This window comes from Prionailurus viverrinus, chromosome F1 (assembly GCF_022837055.1).
Source record: "Prionailurus viverrinus isolate Anna chromosome F1, UM_Priviv_1.0, whole genome shotgun sequence".
NCBI lineage: Eukaryota > Metazoa > Chordata > Mammalia > Carnivora > Felidae > Prionailurus > Prionailurus viverrinus.
Genome location: NC_062577.1, coordinates 16,176,415 through 16,194,490, shown reverse-complemented (window position 1 = coordinate 16,194,490; position 18,076 = coordinate 16,176,415). Strand labels below are relative to the sequence as shown.

At 50.7% G+C, this 18,076-nt stretch overlaps 1 protein-coding gene across 2 annotated transcripts in view; it reads left to right on the top strand.

The window, feature by feature from the left end:
- ASTN1 (astrotactin 1) overlaps positions 1-18,076 on the top strand; it is a 303,108-nt gene that overhangs the window by 275,881 nt on the left and 9,151 nt on the right. For both annotated transcript variants that reach the window (XM_047841601.1, XM_047841602.1), the window contains exons 18-21: positions 3,713-3,846; positions 7,607-7,758; positions 8,815-8,950; positions 12,708-12,808. In XM_047841601.1, the coding sequence (XP_047697557.1) occupies positions 3,713-3,846; positions 7,607-7,758; positions 8,815-8,950; positions 12,708-12,808 (523 nt within the window). The remainder of the gene's footprint in view (positions 1-3,712; positions 3,847-7,606; positions 7,759-8,814; positions 8,951-12,707; positions 12,809-18,076) is intronic.

The window sequence follows — 18,076 nt, the reverse complement described above, 5'->3', positions numbered from 1 at the left end:
TCACTTACACGGTTAGGGTGTACCCACTCTATACTTTATGTTCTATCCTCCAAATTTTAACTCTTTGTACCTCCTTAAACACATTTTCTGTTGTGCATCTAGCCCTTCACACTTGTCACTCTCGCTCCCAGGAATGGCTTGTCATACATTTCTGCCACTGGCAAACTCCTGCTGTGAAGTGTTTCCAGGTTTCAGCTCAAGCATCACCCACTGTGACAAGCCTTCCCTTGTTCTCCGAGGCCAACCCATGTGCCTTCACGGCACATTGTCTGTATCCATACATCTTCTGGAACGCGTATCACCTCCTATCACAAGTGTTCACATGGTTCACTCTCCTGGAGACCCTGAGAAGCACTCGCTCTTCTGTGGAACCCCAGTGCCGAGTTGTAGTGGACACATAGTGAGCACTTTGCTGAATCAATGAATGAAATGAATAAATGGAGGAATGAAGAGACCGGTGAACTTGGCTCGAAAGTTCAGCTGCTTTCCTTAGAACAAAATAATAACAAAAATGGGAAAATCCCATTTCTTTTCTGGAATCAGGATTAAATCTCATAACAAATGAGGACTCCCCAGGCAATGCCTGACACACTGCAGATACTAAGAAAAACATTAATTTTTTTCCCCTTCCTTTCCAAAAGGCCTTCTTCTTGATTCCTCTCTTCTACCCTGTCCTGCCTTCTGCAGCTAGCTATGGCCCAGGATTGAGGGAATCAGAACTCATGGAATTGTGTGAGTCAAAAGTGGAAAGTTAAAGCTTTTGAAGAAATATTTGTTGTCATAAGTGTTGGTCCTTACTCCTTTGGGTTGGAAATCTGATAATGTTGTTCCCCTATTTAAAACACTTTAATGGGGCACCTCAGTGGCTCAGCCAGTGAGTGTGTGACTCTTGATCTCGGCTCAGGTCATGATCTCACAGTTCATGAGATCGAGCCCCAAGTCTGGCTTTGTGCTGACAGTATGGAGCCTGCTTGGGATTCTTTGTTTCTCCCTCTCTCTCTGCCCCTCACCCACTCTTTCTCTCTCAAAAATAAATAACCATAAAAAATAACCACTTTAATGGCTTGCGGCTGCCCTCAGAATGTGACACTGCCCCTCACCATGGCCCACACGACCTCTGTAACACGCCCCACCCCTTCCTATTTGCTGAGAACCTCTTCCCCCTTCACTCTGTCTCTTAGAGCCAGAGCAACCTTTTCTCCATTGATTTTAGAGGTCAAGTTTCATCCAGGCTGAAGTCTTCTTAATACTGGTTTTTCCACCTGGAACACTTCCCCATCTTTTGTAACCAGACTCCTGATCTGTCCCTCCAAGTTCAATAAAAACACATCCTCAGGGAGGCTTTCCCAAACTCGTCTGTGAGACCAGCCGCCCTCCTTGTCCCTCCTGCCACATTTCACCCTTTTCCGTTGGAGCCCCACCACCCAGTTGTAGTTATTTGGCTACTTATGTAACTTGTGCTTGTTTATTCTTTTGCTGCAAGATTTATGTGGGCAGAGACTGTATATATCTTATGCATCACTGTATCCTTAACGCCAAGCACAGGAAACACTCCCACAGGTGCTTAGCTAGTAATTGTTGATGGAAGACTGTAAACGGGCAGCCACAATTTCCTCTCTATTCTACCGATCTCAATGAAAGTCTGTTTTCTTAGTTTAGAAAAGTATACTTTTGATTTGAATTTGGTTCAGGCAGGCAGAGCATAAAGTGAGCACCTACCGTGCGCCCAGCTTCATGCTGGGAACTGGCAGATCCAGCGTTTATGAAGAGAGCTTTGCTAGAAAGAGCCTGAGATGTAGCATGGGTCACCTTGAGCTCAGGTTCTGTCACTGCCCCCATTCACTAGCCCGTGACCCTGAGCAGCTCACCTCACCTCTTTGACTCTAAGTGTCCTCCACTGTCAATCATAACCATTTTCCAAGGAGCTCAAACTAAAGTGTTAGCCCTACAAGGGCCTTGAGATTCTAAAACTGCACACATATTTTAGTGATACTCAGGAATTGGCCCCTGCTCCCTAGACGCTCCCAACCTGAGGGATAGGGATGAGGAAGATCGATATTGACCCTTATTTTCAACTATGTCAAGTTCTGAAGCAACGTAACTTGGGATACTGGTTTCAGCGTGGACGTTTTGATTTTTGTAGGGCTTTCTCTCTCTCTCTCTTTTTTTTCTTCTTCTTCTCTTTTTTTTTCTCCTCTTCCTTCCTTCTTTCTTTCCTTTCCCCCTCCCACCCCCCCTCCCCGTCTCTTTCTTTCAGTTTCTTGGCCCCAAATTTTCCATGTGGGTTTGGTAAGAGCGGGTCAGAGAGAAGAGACTCACAGGAAAAGCGGCGGCTGCAGTAGATGGGCTGACCCAGAGAGAAAGCTGACCTTGGCCAGCTTGGCCAGCCATGTGCCATGCGGCCAGCCTCCCCCTCTGCCCATCCCTGGCCTGGGGTTGAGGCAGCAGCACCCCGCTGAGGGGTCAGTGCCCGTCAGGATCTGCTTCCTCGCCAGAGAATTGCCCCATCTCAAGTTCTGCTCCTTGACTGGTCTAATTTTATCCTTTGTCCTTTCGTTTAATAGTGAATATCTGCTATGAAAACACTGTATATAAAGAATTGTTCTAGGCTCTGCGGCATTTATAAGCTTCCCCATAAGACCCCCCTCTGTCATTCAAACACAATAATAATTGCTGACATTTATGGATGGCTGCTGTGTACTATTTATATGCGACTAGTGCGTGCATAGCACAAGTACTATGCTATGCCCTTTGGCGTATATTATTTCATGTGATCATCACAACCCTGTAAGGAAAGTGCTGTTTGTCTCCCGTCTTTCCAGTGAGGAAACATTTATGCAGTTGGCCCAAGGTCCCACGGCAGTGATTGGCAGAGCCGAAGTCCTCACCCAGAGCAGACAGCTCTGGAGCCCGGTTCTTAGCGTGTCGGCCGCACTTTCTGCCCTCTACCAGGAGAGAGAGGCCTCATACGCAATCACAACCCAAGGCAGAACTGTGTAATTATTGTACGTGGGGTACAAGGCGTGCTGAAGGAATGAGGAAGCCATGCTGGGCGGGGTGCAGAGGCCACACAAGGAGGCACAGAGAGGCATTTGAGAAAGGGCCAAGGGCCTCAGGGCAGAGGAAAGGGAGGTAAGGGCAGTGTATGGGACAGAGGTTACTGTCGCTAGGGCCCCGGATGTGGAATGACGGCTGGAGTAGGAGGGAGAAGTAAGACTTGCTTCCAAAGTGACAGCCCTTCACCTGTCACATTAATGAGAGAGGGGCACCCTACAGGTCCTGCGAGGTCTGGCTTCCCAGAAACGGTCTCCAGGGATTAGGAATTTTAGCTCAAAAAATGGTGAGGCGGTGCCACAGCCTACTGCCCGGATATTATTTAGAACCAAGCAGAGCCCTGGCGCGGTGGCTCAGTTGGTTAAGTGTCCGACTCTGGCTCGGGTCATGATCTCTTGGCGTTGGGCTCTGCGCTGACAGCTCGGAGCCTGCCTCCGGCTCTCTGTCTGACTGTCTGTCTCTCTCTCTCTCTCTCTGCCCCTCCCCTACTCGTGTGCTCTCTCTCTCTCTCTCTCCCTCACGCTCAAAAATAAATAAATGAACGTTTTTAAAAATGCAAAAACCAAAGAAGCAGACGGAGCCTCGACTCTGTCTCTCGACTGTGGTGGCCCAGCCCCGACTCCTGGACGCTCACTCTCTCCCCTGCCCTCTCTTGCAGCTCTTGCAGGAGGCCACCATGAGCTCCCTGTGGTGCTCAGGGACTGGAGACGTCATCGAGGACTGGTGTCGATGTGACTCCACCGCTTTTGGAGCTGATGGACTCCCCACCTGTGCGCCTCTCCCACAGCCTGTGTACGATTCCCCTTCTCTGCCTCTGTTGCATGCACGCCTCCGCACGCTTCTGCACACGTAGATTACAGAGGGTCCACTGTGTGCAAAGCAGTAGGCTGGGTGCTGGGTAAGAAAACCGCGAGGCAGTACCTGCCCTCGGCCAGCTTTCCATCTTCCGGGGGAGGCAGGCACACAGAGAAGCTGTAGGTAGAAGACAGACGATAAGAGTTCTATGAGTTCTGTGAGACGTTTCAGCCAAGTGTGAAAGGGAACGGTCAAGTCTGAATTTGGGGAATGGTGAAGCCTTCATGAAGGAGGTGGCCCTTCCTGAAGGTGGAGGGGTAGGACAGCACGTGCAGAAGATCAGAGGATAAAGTGGTGCCGCAAAGGAGGAAGTGAGAGGCCTGTAGCGAGCCGCTAACTAGGCCAAGGACGCCCTGGGTGGCGGCACCGTGTGGAGCCATTAGGTACTGTTATCACTTTCATTTAAGAGATAAGGAAATGCATTCAGATGGACTGAATTTTTCCAAGGTCACTGAGCAGGAAGCAGAACCACCACCGCGAAGAAGCTGGGATCTCAGCCGTGATAGTGTGGGAAGGACACGATAGAAAGATGACTTTAGGTAGAACCAGCAGGGGGCAGTGGGTGACTTGTTGGTGGGAGGGGGAAAGAGGGATGAGTTGAGAATGGATGTTAAGACTCCTGCCCCTGTGGCTGGGAAGATGAATAGGCCACAGCTGAGAAAAGAAGCAGGCTTGAGGAGGAGGCTGTGTTCGTGTGGACCCGTCCTGGGGTTCTGTCGGGGCAGTCCTAATGGAGATAGATGTTCAGTGGTCAGAGGGAAAGACAGTCTGGAGCTCTGTAGAAAATATAGACACTAGGGGGCACCTGGTTGGCTCAGTCATTCAAGCACCCGACTTCTTCGGCTCAGGTCATGATCCCACGGTGTGTGGGTTCAAGCCGCACATCGGGCTCTGTGCTGACAGCTCAGAGCCTGGAGCCTGCTTCGGATTCTGCGCCTCCCATTCTCTCTCTGCCCCTCCCCGACTAGCGTGCTCTCTCTCTCTCTCTCTCTCTCAAAATAAATAAACACTTTAAAAAAAAGATAGGCACTAAAGATAAGATTTAAATCAACTCCAAAGAAATGAGAGATGCAGCCACAGCTATGAGAAAGGCTGCTCCAGAATAAGTATAAACTGGGAAGAGGAGAGTTGGGGATGAGCATCAGGGGGTATGTGCCTTTGAGGAGTGAACAGAGTACAGAGGGCTGCTAGGGTGGTTCACGGTGAACATGTCCAATTTCCTTGCCCTCAGGGGAAGGCTGAACAGAACTGGTGAAATTCCTGTAAAGGGCCTGAGGCAGGAACCGCCTTAGCCTCTACTGTGGCATCCGCCCTGGAAGTGAAGCACAGATATATGGTGTCTAATAAAGAGTGCTGGCAGGAACAGCCGGACCTGCGTGGCCCCGTGGGTTGGTGAGGCAGAGAAAGCCCAAAGGGAGGATCAGGACCAGCGGGAACAGGAGGGCCGAGTCAGCAAGAGCAAGCCGGCAGGAGGAAACCAGCAAGTGGGAGGCTGGTTCTGTTGGACTCTGCCCTCTGGCCTGTTGCATGGGAGCACAGGTGGGCATTACCAACGGGCCAGGATGAGCAGGAAGAGAACCGAGAAGGAGGAGGACACAACAGTAGACGGTCAGTACAGACCAATGTTGTCTACACGACCTCTCTCTAAGGGTAGTTTTAGATACACCGGCCCTTCGTTTCTTGCTCTTTACGGCCATGACTTGGACCTCTTGAGTCAAAAGAGAATCAAGCTCATTGTCAGTAGAAGTCCTTTCTTTTGGCATAAAGGGGGCCACTGGAAGCAGATGATGCTTCTGGATGGATTCACCAACTAAGAAAATTACCTTTGACACAACACTGAAGCCGCCAAATAGTTATCACTAGATGGACACAAGAGCCAACCATTGGTGTCTTAGGGCTGATTTTTTCTCCAAACCTGTGTTTACTATATGTCATCGCTAAAGATCAAATTGGGCTAACTTTCCATAAGCAGAGGTTCCATAAGCAGGAACCTCTATTAAGGACTTCACTTCTTGTGTCAACTTTAATCACTTCTTTAGTGGCAGACGTTAGTTTCTTGAATGTTGACTGGTCATTGGAAATAGAAATGCACTCTGGTTTTACATGAGCCTCTGTAATCATGCACGCTATTTTTCAGGAGAGGGGGGCTTCAGTCCATATTTTCATAGAATCTGAGTTCTCAGAAAGGCTTAGTTACTCACTTAAGCTTCCTAATGCTTTTTCTTCAAAATAGCACTCTGCATATGACTCTAATTAATGAATTTGTCAATATCCGCACTGTTTTGGGTCTATTCCATCTTTAATGTCATATGCAAACTATGAGCTGCTTCAGAGTAAGCCACTAAAGAGCATGTGTTTTGCATTATTTTCCCACTGGTTAAATTCCTTGCTATTGCTCCCACAGCCTCCCGTGATTTCTTCTTAAAGTTCTTATCACACATTATTATAAGCACATGTATAGTTGTCTATTGACCACTCCCCTGCATCTTTAGCCCCAAGGTCATTCTTACAATAGGTGTTTAACAAACATTTGCTGAATTGAAATTGACTTTTGCTTTAGTGTGCTCCATCCACAGCACCTTGCACAGTGATCCCTGAGACCAGTGACAGGCATCTGTGACCTGAGTGGAGACCAGAGGACAATGATTGTGGGAGGTTGTGAGATATGGGACCCAAGGCCAAGGGTGAATGGCAGGGATGCATGTGAAGGAGGGAGACTGGAGTGAACAGGAACTGGGAAAATCCCCAGAAACCCGTGGTCTAGGAAGAAACAGGGAATTGGAAGCAAGTGAGAAAAGTGAGACACACATACAAAGTCAGAACAAGGCAGCAAATTGAAATCACGGGGACCATTAGGAGATCCATACCACCAAATGTGAATAATGTGTCTTGAGTACAAAGAGGTATGAGATGGGAAGGCAAAAGAGTGGCCAAAATAGACAATCTGCATGGAAGGAGGAGACTATGAATTGGGAAGAGCAAAGAAATACTGGAGTTGGGAATCAGGATATTCAAAGAAACCTGAGAGCAAAGAAAGAAACTGAAATCAGAGTTTGCAGACACAGGACATCACCCCGAAGAGAACTTATTAACATGTTGTCACATCTCTCTTGTCCAGTAAAGCCCCCATGTGTGTTGCCTCCACACCGAGCCTGTTGCAAAGCCCGGCCAGCAGATCCATAGCAAGGATGGAAGCCAGCGTTCCCCCCCAACAGGGCAGATCCTGGTAACACTATGGAAACTGAGCTGATCACGGCCTTGTTAATGCAGGGCTCTCCAAGACACCACCTTCACTGAGCCTTCGTATGAGCTTTTTAAGCACATTTTCCTATTTTCAAGAGCAAATCCAGAAATTACATTTCCAAGCCATATAAAGGACCACCCCGAAAGCCCTATCCATTGACCCTGTAAGATGCAGGGGTTCATTCATTTTTGAGTCACTTACTTACAAATATAGGTTGAGTTCCTAACTTGTAACAGGCACTTAGAGTAATAAAGTGTAGATTTCCGGGATCTTCAAGAACCATTGGTCTCTAGTGAAGGAGAGAGGCGCTCAGAGAGATCATTGTAGCAGTTGGTTAAGAAAGGTTAGAAGGAAGACTTCAGGGTGTAACCGTTGAGAAGATGGCCAGTATCAGAAAAAAATTGAAGGTGTCAACAGGGACCCCATGTGTTGTTTCTTTCTGTATGCACTCAGGCTGAGACTCTCCACGGTTCATGAGCCCAGCAGCACCCTTGTGGTCCTAGAGTGGGAACACTCAGAGCCTCCGATCGGGGTGCAGATTGTAGATTACCTCATCCGTCAAGAAAAGGTCACTGACAGGATGGACCACTCCAAAGTGGAGACAGGTGAGCATCTCCGACTTCGTGGGCTCATCTTGATCCATTGGTGAAAAGAAGAGAGAAGAAAAACGCCCTGCCTCCTGGCCTTTGCTCCCGGTCCCCTGTGTCCCAGGGCAGTGCAGGAGGAGCAGGGACAAGCTAGAACAGCCATCTTGCCCACATAAGAGTTTTTGCATGGCGAGCTCTCTGACAAAGTCTTGTTTTGATTTTGTTTTTCTTTTTGTTTATTACAGAGGTGTCCATTTCACTGCCTCTAGGCACACTCACAAAGAAACAACAATACAGTACACTAGTTATCCTAGCCCACAATTAGGAAACAATTCTGTGCTAACCACTGCCATGATTACAGAAAAAAAAAAAAATTCCTTTGCTAATAACCCCCCTCCAGGCACAAGCATGTGCAAACAGGTGTGCTTACCCCGTGTCTTGTCCTAAAGCAAACTCTGCTTTCCCAGGTCCAGCTAGAAGAGGGAAGTCTTAAAGAATGGGAAACGCCCCATGAAAAATGTTTCATGCCTTAGGATTTTGCTGCCTACACGTAGGGAAAGGTCAACATAAATCGTGCCTAAGACTTACGCGTGAGTGTGGTCGCCAACGGGAGGGTGGCATCCACAGTCCGATTCAGGGTACATGGCTTCTTTTGAAACCATCACTCGGGCTGAGAGCCCTATGCAGTGCCTTCGGGTGTGGAGAATGTCTCTTGCTTCCCCGAAGGCTCTTTTCCTGCTGTGTACAGGTACTGCAAAGGTCTGGCAGTGACCACTGACCACAGCAGCTGTTCTCTGCCCTCGCCAAGAACATTTCATAAAAGAGCTCACAGATGGGGTATGCATGTCTTGCATCCGGAGTTGTATCTGCATTCACTCTGGAAAAACGGCTCTAAATTGACGAAACACGAAACGGAAGAGCCAATTCCTTCTAGGTCTTTTTTCTCTGCAGCAATTCGAGAAGACTGGGGACCAAGCAGTGTTAATGTTAAGTTCTCATTGAACTGACGCCATGCCCTCACCGCTTGGCCGCCGTTGTTTCTCATGGCCTTTTCCGTTCCTTCCCCCTGGGCAGAAACGGTGCTGAGCTTTGTGGACGACATCATCTCTGGAGCCAAGTCTCCTTGTGCCATGCCCTCTCAGGTGCCAGACAAGCAGCTTACCACCATCTCTCTGATCATTCGGTGCCTGGAACCGGACACCATCTACATGTGAGTGACACACATCCATGCCTAGCGATTCTTTGCCCTGAACGTCCTGAGGCTCTAAGCTCCTTCTGTTTTGTTGCTTGAGTTCCTTCAGAAACTTGGGGAAATATTTTGAGTTCCTCAAGTCCTCTCCCCATCGGCGTTAGGGAGAGCTTTCTAGGACCTGGAAAGGGAGGATGAAGAAAGACCGGATAGCCCCATCCTTCAAAGACTCTGCCACCGCAGAGAGGACAGATACAAACAAATCACTTTCATATCGGGTAGGAAGAAAGAAATTCTAGATGGGAGAACAAGGAACGTGTGGTAGAAGGCAAAAGGAAGGACTGGTGAATTCTGACTAGAGTGGACATCGTCTGACTTGGGTTGTGTACAATTTCCATAGGTAGAGTGATGTTGGAAAAGGCACAGCAGCCTAGGGAGCCAGCAAGGGCAAAAGCAAAGAGGCATGAAGGTGAGTAGCGAGTAGTCCCGTAGAGCAGAAGCAGATGGTGAGTAAAAGGGAATGGAAGAAAGTGAGTCCGGAAAAATAGAGTGAATGCTGTAAGTCAGGGGAGATTATTCATTTTGTTAGATGAAAGGTGTAGAATGCCAAGAACTCTGCTTTTTTCTTTAAATTTTTTTTTAATGTTTGTTTATTTTTGAGAGAGAGAGAAAGAGAGACCCAAGTGGGCGAGGGGCAGAGAGCGAGGCAGACACAGAATCCGAAACAGGCTCCAGGCTCCGAGCTGTCAGCACAGAGCCTGACATGGGGCTCGAACCCATGGACAGCGAGATCGTGGCCTGAGCCGAAGTCAGATGCTCAACCGACCTGAGCTGAAGTCGGAGGCTCAACCGACTGAGCCACCCAGGTGCCCCAAGAACTCTGCTTTTTTAGAAAGCTAGCTCTAGTGACTTTGAGAGAGTTGCTAGAGGTTAGAGATGGTCAGCACTTTTCTTCAAAGGAAATACAGTGGACTTCTGTATCGTGGCACTGGGAACAGCCCTGCGCTCTCAGGGAGCTCTTCCTCATTTTGCCCTGAGCTCCTGGAACAATTGTAAAATATTTTTGTGAAGCAGAGACGTAAAAGACTCCAAAAGAGGGAGACATGGAAGGAGTGCAAGTCATGATGGGAAAATTGGCGGGGAGGGGGGGAGGCAGAATTCCTAGTGACGTCATTCTGGGACCTTTTGACCCCATCGGTATGAAAAACATGTAACAGTTTACAGATGAGGTCACAAGAATAGAGTCAGAGTAGCCAGAATAAATCATCTCCATTTCCATAGTTAAAGAATTCAGAGGTGAATAGCCCCAGAAGTGTGAGTGGCATTGATTGCAAAATGAACTTAGATGCTCAGCCTGCATATCTTCAATCTAGGAAAAAGAGTAACTAGGGGGCCATACGAGTAAAATACATAAAGACAAGGGATATTCTAGAGGAGCTGGGAAATACAGAGAGCCTACTTGTGATTCTTAGTGGCTCTCGTGCTGTTGGGCAGCACGAACCCTGTATGAGCAAAGCTTCTTAGCTTTAGGAGCAAAGATTAGGGAGGGTGGACCACCTCGCCTGCTGTCAAATGCCTCCAATTCAGTGAAACTGGAATTCTCATTTCTAACAAAGGCTCCATAATTCCTGCCACTAAGTCACAACTGTTAATTAGGAATTTTGAAATTCCTATGAGCCAGCCCTTACCCATCTTGGGACCCTCCTCATGTTGGCCTGACTGGGCCATATTTCCTGATCGAAGACCGGAGACCGATACCTTCTCCCACTCTGCTATCTTTGGGGAGCTTCCAGTATTGCTGTCTCGTATAACACGAACTTTCTGTCAGTGTCAATTACTGGGGAAGTCAGAGACAGCGCCCCGGGGGGGCGCCGAGGGAAGGAGCAGCCAGCTCTGCGGCACTCCACTAGGTGGCGCTGCAGATCACGCGAAGAGGGCCGTGGAGGGCCCGGGAGAGTCGTTCCTCTCCGCAGAGGATCAGGAGAAGCCAGACCTTCAGTCCCTGGTGCAAGGAGGGAGCCCTGGATTAGTTGTTGGAAACACTTGGCCCCTAGCCTGGTTTTGTTTCTAAGCACTAAGTAATTCTAAGCAAGATTGCAACTAAGTTTTCTGATCATTAAAATGGAGAGGTCAGCCTTCGTTTATGGAGTGCTTACTATGCCTGGGAGCCTCGGGGACCCTGTGAGGTCGGGGTTTTGCTCCCATTTTATAGTTGAGGAAAACAGGTTCAGCAACACGGAGTAACTTCCGCAGAATTGCAGGCTGGTTGTCTGGGGTGTGGCGGTGGTTCAGAATTGAATCGGGGTTTGCATTTTCTTCACTCACTGCTTCTCACTCCCCAGCCACTCCAGACTGCTGCCATGACCTCATTACCTCACACGAAGGCTTAGGGCTGGTTCTTTTCCTGGGCTGCACGGAAGGAGACGTGCATTTCAGCCCAGCTGGCTTATTTTGCCATCCTATCTGTGCATTTTATTTAATGCATTAAAAAAACATTCTTCTGAGGATTCTCGGTCCACAGTACAAAAATGTTTAAGAATCCCCGCGTCGGGCTCTGCACTGACATTGTGGAGCCTGCTTGGGAAGCCCAGAGGATGAGAAACTCCAGTGACCGCCATTGCTGAAGATCCAAGCAGCCACTGGGAAGCTGTGTGGGGCCGGTGTGGCACAGAGGGACCACTCAGACCTAGGAGGAGAGGGCTGGCAGGGAGAGAAGGGTAGCAGGGTGCCGGAATTTGGACCAGGGTCAGATGAGGTTTAGGACCAGGCAAGATGGTGGATCTGAACCAAGGAGCAGAGGCCAGTGGAACAGACTGAGCCGCCTTGTGGAGATAGGAGGGAAAGCCTAGCACCGGCCCCAGCCTGACTGACAGCCAGGAGCCCAGGCAGTCCTGCGGGGCCCACAGGTGTGGTCTGGGCCCTGCCCCCAGGCAGCTCGTCACATTCTCAGTCCCAGCAGCCCGCGTTTCCACTTGGGGCTTCTGGTCCGTGGTGGGGTGGAACTAGCCGTACATGGGAAACAGGCCCCCAGCCACAGGCAAGTCAGGACCCCTCAACGCTGGCTGTTCCGCTTCTGACTTCAAAAGGGAGAAACTGTCCTCGGCCCTCTGCGTCACCGTGCCATCTGAACACAAGACAGGACAGAACAGAATGAACGTGATTTACTCAGTGTCGCCGGTTTCCGGGTATTGTCCTCGGCCTTTCGGGACGTAACGATCTCATTTCGGCCTCACAGGGACCTGCAGGCGGGTTCATCATCATCCCGTTTCACAGATGAGAGAAAGGAGAGCTCAGAGGATTTAGCTGTAACTCCCCACGGCGGGGAGTGGGGCCTCGGACCCGAGGTCTGACCCCAGGTTCCTTGGACACATACGTCTTCGCTCGGCTCAGTGGCCGTCAGAGTAGAAGTGGAAGGCTTGTTAGAGCACCCCTCTGGAGTTTCCGATTCAGTAGGTCTGGGCCGGACGGGAGAACTTTTATGGCTGCCGAGTACCCAGGTGAGGCCGATGCCGCTGGGCTGAAGGCCCCCCTTTGAGAACCACTGCTCGGTGCCCTGATGCCTTCTGCCAAGTAGTATACCCGAGGCAACCCGTTACAACCCAGGACCCGCCGGGAAGCCACGAGAGGCTCTGGGCTACGCACCTTATGACGTGAGAGGTAGCAGCAGGTTGACACAAGGCTGCGAGAACAGCTGGGGCCAAACTCGCCCAAGCACAGCTTGACTGTCAGCCAGGCCCTCAGCTTCTGTCTGATGACCATTTCCTCCCCCTTCTGCCAGGTTCACCCTGTGGGGCGTGGACAACACCGGACGGCGTTCCAGGCCCAGCGACGTGATCGTAAAGACCCCTTGCCCCGTGGTGGATGATGTCAAAGCCCAAGGTGAGTGACGCCGGGGCCGGCAGAGCCTGCGGGGGGCTGAAAGCGGGAGCAAGGGAGTCAGACAGAACGTGGGTTCCGCGGAGAAGGGGGAGGATGCAAGGCCCAGCCCAGGGGCGGCACCTGTCTGATCGCCTCCGCCTCTGCCTCTGGTGGAGAGCCTCACGGTCCGCCGCTATTTCACACGGTCTGAGAGTCAGGCAGCTGGCACGACACGCTGACGAAAGCCCTGGGCACGCACAGGCGACAACACTAAACGCTTGGGTGTGCATCGAAGTGCCCGTGACCTTGGCCCTCAGGACCCTGATCCGGGCACTTCTGGCTTAGTGTGTTTGTGCACATCTGAAGGGTTATTTTGAATTAAAGCATAGAGAGTCTGCAGGTGGGGAATTAATTACCGTATTCCCCCCCCCCCAAAGATGTTTCCAAATCCTTAATTCTGTATTTCAGAGTATCTATGGGCCAGTACCTTGGTAGAGAATTGTCCCTCTTCAGTGCACCGGAATAGGCCCTTGTCACTTAAGGGGTTTGCCTCCGTCAACATCCGTGGCACAAACAGCCCACTTGCTAGAGATCCCCTTCCTCATGTTGCCCCCTGGCGCGTCTCGAGAGCGTCCCCTGCTCTGAGGCTTATCACGTGGCCTCCAGAGCCAGGATTTGGCCGTTCCGGGCACCCCATCTGCAGAGCTCTGACGCCAAGCACACTGCCCTGTCCAGCCACCGCCGTCTCTCTGGTGGCCTAGGGCCCATTTGATTTGCACGTGAGCGGAGACACGGGCCGACTCTGGGAGCTCCAGCCGTGCAAGTTTCAGGAAGGGAAGTGGGGTGGCCAAGCTGATTGCTGGCCCTGCCGGTGGCCTTCCGGGTGGCTCCTGGCTCCAGGAGTATCGGGTTGCCCGTGAGGGACACGGTCCCGCAGTGTTCCAGGGGCGCGCGCAGCGATGTGAAAACACACAGGGAGGAGTGCCCCAGACCTACGTTAACTGGAACCACTGGCACGGTAGCCCTCACAGCTCCTGGAAGGATCCTCGCAGTTAAGGCCTCACTGAACACGTGTGGCCTGTGAAGAGCACGGTTATTTTCCACACAGCAATCTGCCCCTGCTCGGGTCCCTTCTTAAAACTCTTCAAGGATTGCCATGCCTCTCGTGACAGAGACCAAAATACTCACCAGACACACGGGACCTGACTGAGGCGACCCTGACCCGCTTTGCCAGCCTCTTCCTGTCCCCTCTCCCCATCAATCTCTGCGTCTCTGCCTCACCGCCTTTCTCAGGTCCCCCACGCCATTTCCGCTCCCGCTGCCGCCGGTCTCGGTCTCGTTGCCTCCAGTGCTCTCCACCCCCAGCCCTGAGCGAACCGATTAACTCCCCTCCGCCTGCAGATTCGGGATCCGGTGTCCCTTCCTCAGGACAGGCACTGCTGGAGGTTCCGCAGCACCGCGTTACTTTCCTTCGGAACATTCATCTCCATTTGTTAGTATCCTCACGTGCCCAGTATCTCTCACTGGACAATGAGTTCTGCTAGAGCGGAATCTGGTTTGTTGGCTCGCTGTCACGTCCCTAACGCTTCGAAGGAAGGCAGCATGGTGACCGACTGGTGACAGGAAAATTTAGGCTCTGGAGTCAGACCATCCAGGTTCAGACTCCTGATCTGCTGGCTACTTGACCTTGAGCAGCTGACCTCACCTCATGTCTCCGTTTACTGATCTCTATATGGGGGAAGGGATAAGACTACCCTACCTGATAAGAGTCTAATAAGAGTTAAATGAGTGAATTTACTTTAAGTCTTTTTCTCGTGCCCATCCCATAGGAACGGTGCAGTAGATATATTAGGGAACATACATTCTAAGATGGCGGCCCTCATGGCCAACCTGATACAACTGGAGTCAGGAGCCCAGATGAGGTGATGTAAGGGGTATGAGTAAATTGCTTGGCCACAACATTTCTCTGGATGAAACTGGCTCAGCTTAGAATTCCAGCCTCAAAGTCTCCGTGACTACAGAAATGCCGCCGCTAACCATGCGGAGTCTGCTTTCTGGTAGGGACCCGGCAAGCATTTACTGAATGGAGAATATTGCCCCCATTTTATGGGTGCAGAAATTGAGATTAGGAGTCGAGTGAACAGCTGACCAGGGTCACAAAGTGAGCAGCTAACAGCCTCGGCACTCAGACCCATTATTTGACATCAGTTCCCACTTTGCCTATAATGTTAAATTAGATATTTAGAAGGTCATTGTGTAAAAGAGTGAAAACCTGTCTTTGAATGAATAAAAGACCTACATTTTTTTTTAAATTTTTTTTTTCAACGTTTATTTATTTTTGGGACAGAGAGAGACAGAGCATGAACGGGGAAGGGGCAGAGAGAGAGGGAGACACAGAATCGGAAACAGGCTCCAGGCTCTGAGCCATCAGCCCAGAGCCCGATGCGGGGCTCGAACTCCCGGACCGCGAGATCGTGACCTGGCTGAAGTCGGACGCTTAACCGACTGCGCCACCCAGGCGCCCCTAAAAGACCTACATTTTAAGCAGAGTGTTCAAGTTAGGTGGCGGGGGGAAGAAATCCCCCTTTTTAGAACTATGAGAATCCACTGGGACGCTTCTCCCCAGAGTGAGATAGGGTTGGCTGATAGGGTATGGACCAAATGACTTTGGAAGGTCTCGAAATCCCCAGATGATGAAACCAGAGTCTGGGGTTGCAATAAGAGGCTATCTGGACAGAACCGGCGGCCCCCTTATGTCATCATCTGTTGATTTCTTACTCCAAGCCAGAGAGGAGCAGGTTGTGGGAAGGTGCCCCAGTTATTTCTGTTTTGGAAAATTTGCTGATGTCTCTGCCAGCAGAAGTGGGCCCCTTGGACTTGCCTGCGGAAGAGGCCGCAGGCTGGTGGGGCATCAGGGGCGGGATCAGCAGGTAGGAGATTTGTAGCACAGTGCTACCTGCGGGAACAGGTGGATAGACCGAGACACTGGACCAAAGAATGGCCAACGTACAGAGCTGGCCTGGGAGAGACCACTGTTCTGCTTCTCTGTGGGGCTCCTTTGGGTTAATTCAGCCCCCAAAGTGAATCAAGACGTGCGGCTGCCCCCTTGGGCTCCCTGACAGAGCAGAGTGTCTGGAAGCCCAGCAGACCAGCTGGGAGCAGGAGAGTCAATTTATTGCTGAGAGAATGACACAGCGTCACCAGGTGCTTTTACTCTTCAGCCAAAAGGGGGTCCTGTAGGGGGCAAACGTGCAGATTAATGGCCTGGACTAATTGAGGGGATCCTCACAAATTAATACAGTTCTAGCAGCTGTACCGAAAAACCATATGCTTTGCCTCCTTCAAACCCAGATGGTGGTCATAAATATAACTCACTTGGGTCTGAGTTTAAATCTAGTAACAAATGGGAATTACCTTTTAAGTGACCCGGAGCATGACCTCGGCTCCTAATTAACCAGCAGGAAGCTAGACTCTATTCCTTGTACGCACACTTTTCCTATGAAGAATTTTATCACATCATGACACTAAAGCCACTGAGCCAGTGAGTTTCTCGTCATGTTCTCCTGAAAGCACCCTTCCCGGGAGGAACGAGCTAGTGTCCACGATAAGACCAGCCTGGTCTCCAAGCTGAGGGCAGAATCTTAACTGGCATGGTTTGGGAAGAGGGTGGAGAAGAATACACGCTGATACTGGGGGAAAATCATTGCAGAAGGAGGAACAGCACGAAAGAGATGCTTGGTGTGTTTAAAGATGTGGAAGGAGGCCCCCATGGTGGAGAGGGATGGGGAGGAGAGAGGGCAAAGAGGAGTTCAGAGGGACTGTGGGGCGGATCCCGTGGGGCCCCAGTGCAGGGCTGAGGATTCAACCTGGGATTCGGAAGGGAAGCAATGGAGCCCTTCAAGCGGAAGAGGGACGTGATTGGACTTCACATTGTCCGGGAGCATTCATCTGCTGTGCTGAGAGTGGACTCCAGATAGCAGGTCCGAGATAGAAGTGGGGAGCCAAGGCTGTGGCAGTGACAGAGGAGAGGGGACGCTTGCGAGGGCCGTGGTGCCGAGTGGGCTGGTCCTAAGTTATTTTGATGGTAGGACCGAGAGGATTTGCTGATGGCTTGGATGTGGGACAGGAGAGAAAGAGGTCATGCTGGGCGTCATATGTTGTGAGAAGGGCTGGGCAGGGGTGTGTTGAGAATGCCAACGGAGCACGAGCAGAACCACCTAGCTCAGTGGCTTGTGACTGTCCCCCAGCAGATCCCAGGAGCCTGTGTGAAGACAGAGAAGAGACAAAGGATGGAGCAAGCTGGCTGAGGGCACAGGCCATGGGCCATGTGGATGGTGCCAGGTAGAGAAGGAGGCGGACAGAGCCGATGCCTGAAGTGAGCGGTGGTTTCCATCGCTGAAGGACAGATTTGACGGCAGGAAGAAGTACAGGAAGTTTGAGAGGAGGTTGTGTTGACAGTATGTGATCCTGGGATTTACTGGGACAAAGCTGGACAAGGTCTCAGACAGGATAATTGACTCCTGATGGCTGGGGGATCTAGTCTTAAAGAGGACTTTCATGTCGACAGTGAAGTTGCCCTAAATGGTGATGAGAAATGAGGTGGAAAAGATGAATTAGATGCCAGATTCTTTCGTGGAAGAATGGTCAGGAAATAAGCAGGGGGAAATAGGAAGAGGCAGGTGAGTTTCTAAGGTGGAGGGACGTTTATGTATGTACGGAGAGAGGCAGTAAATTGTTTGCAAGTACTCGTGAGAGGCTGAGAGGCTGCCCTTCTCTGGGGGCATGGGAGGATTCCTCTGTGTGGGAGAATGCTTCAGGAAGGTTTCTGCCAACACAGGGACATCAGGAACGTTTGCCAAGGTCAAGGGGAAAGGGAGAGCAATTTGCCATATTGCCTGTCCCAGAGGAAGCAAGGAAACCCTTGAGAGAATTAATTTGTTTAGAGCAGTGGTTCTCAAAGTGTGATCAGACCAATAGCAGCAGCCTCACCTTGGAACCTGCTAGAAAGGCAAATTCTCAGGTTCCATCTGAGACCTACTGAATCAGGAACTCCAGAGGAACCATTAATCTGTGTTTTTCACAGGCCTTCCAGGTGGAGAATCAAATTTTATTCCCAGGGCTGAGAATCACGGGTGTGAAGGTAGCACAGAGCAGCCGGGGGAGGTGAGAGGCTGCAGGGGAAGGGGACAGAGGCTGGAGGGTGGAGGTGGGCGGTGTGGACAGTGCCAAGAAGGACAAAGATAGAAGCCAGGTGGGGTTCCTTGCCCTCATGTTTTCATATAGAATTCT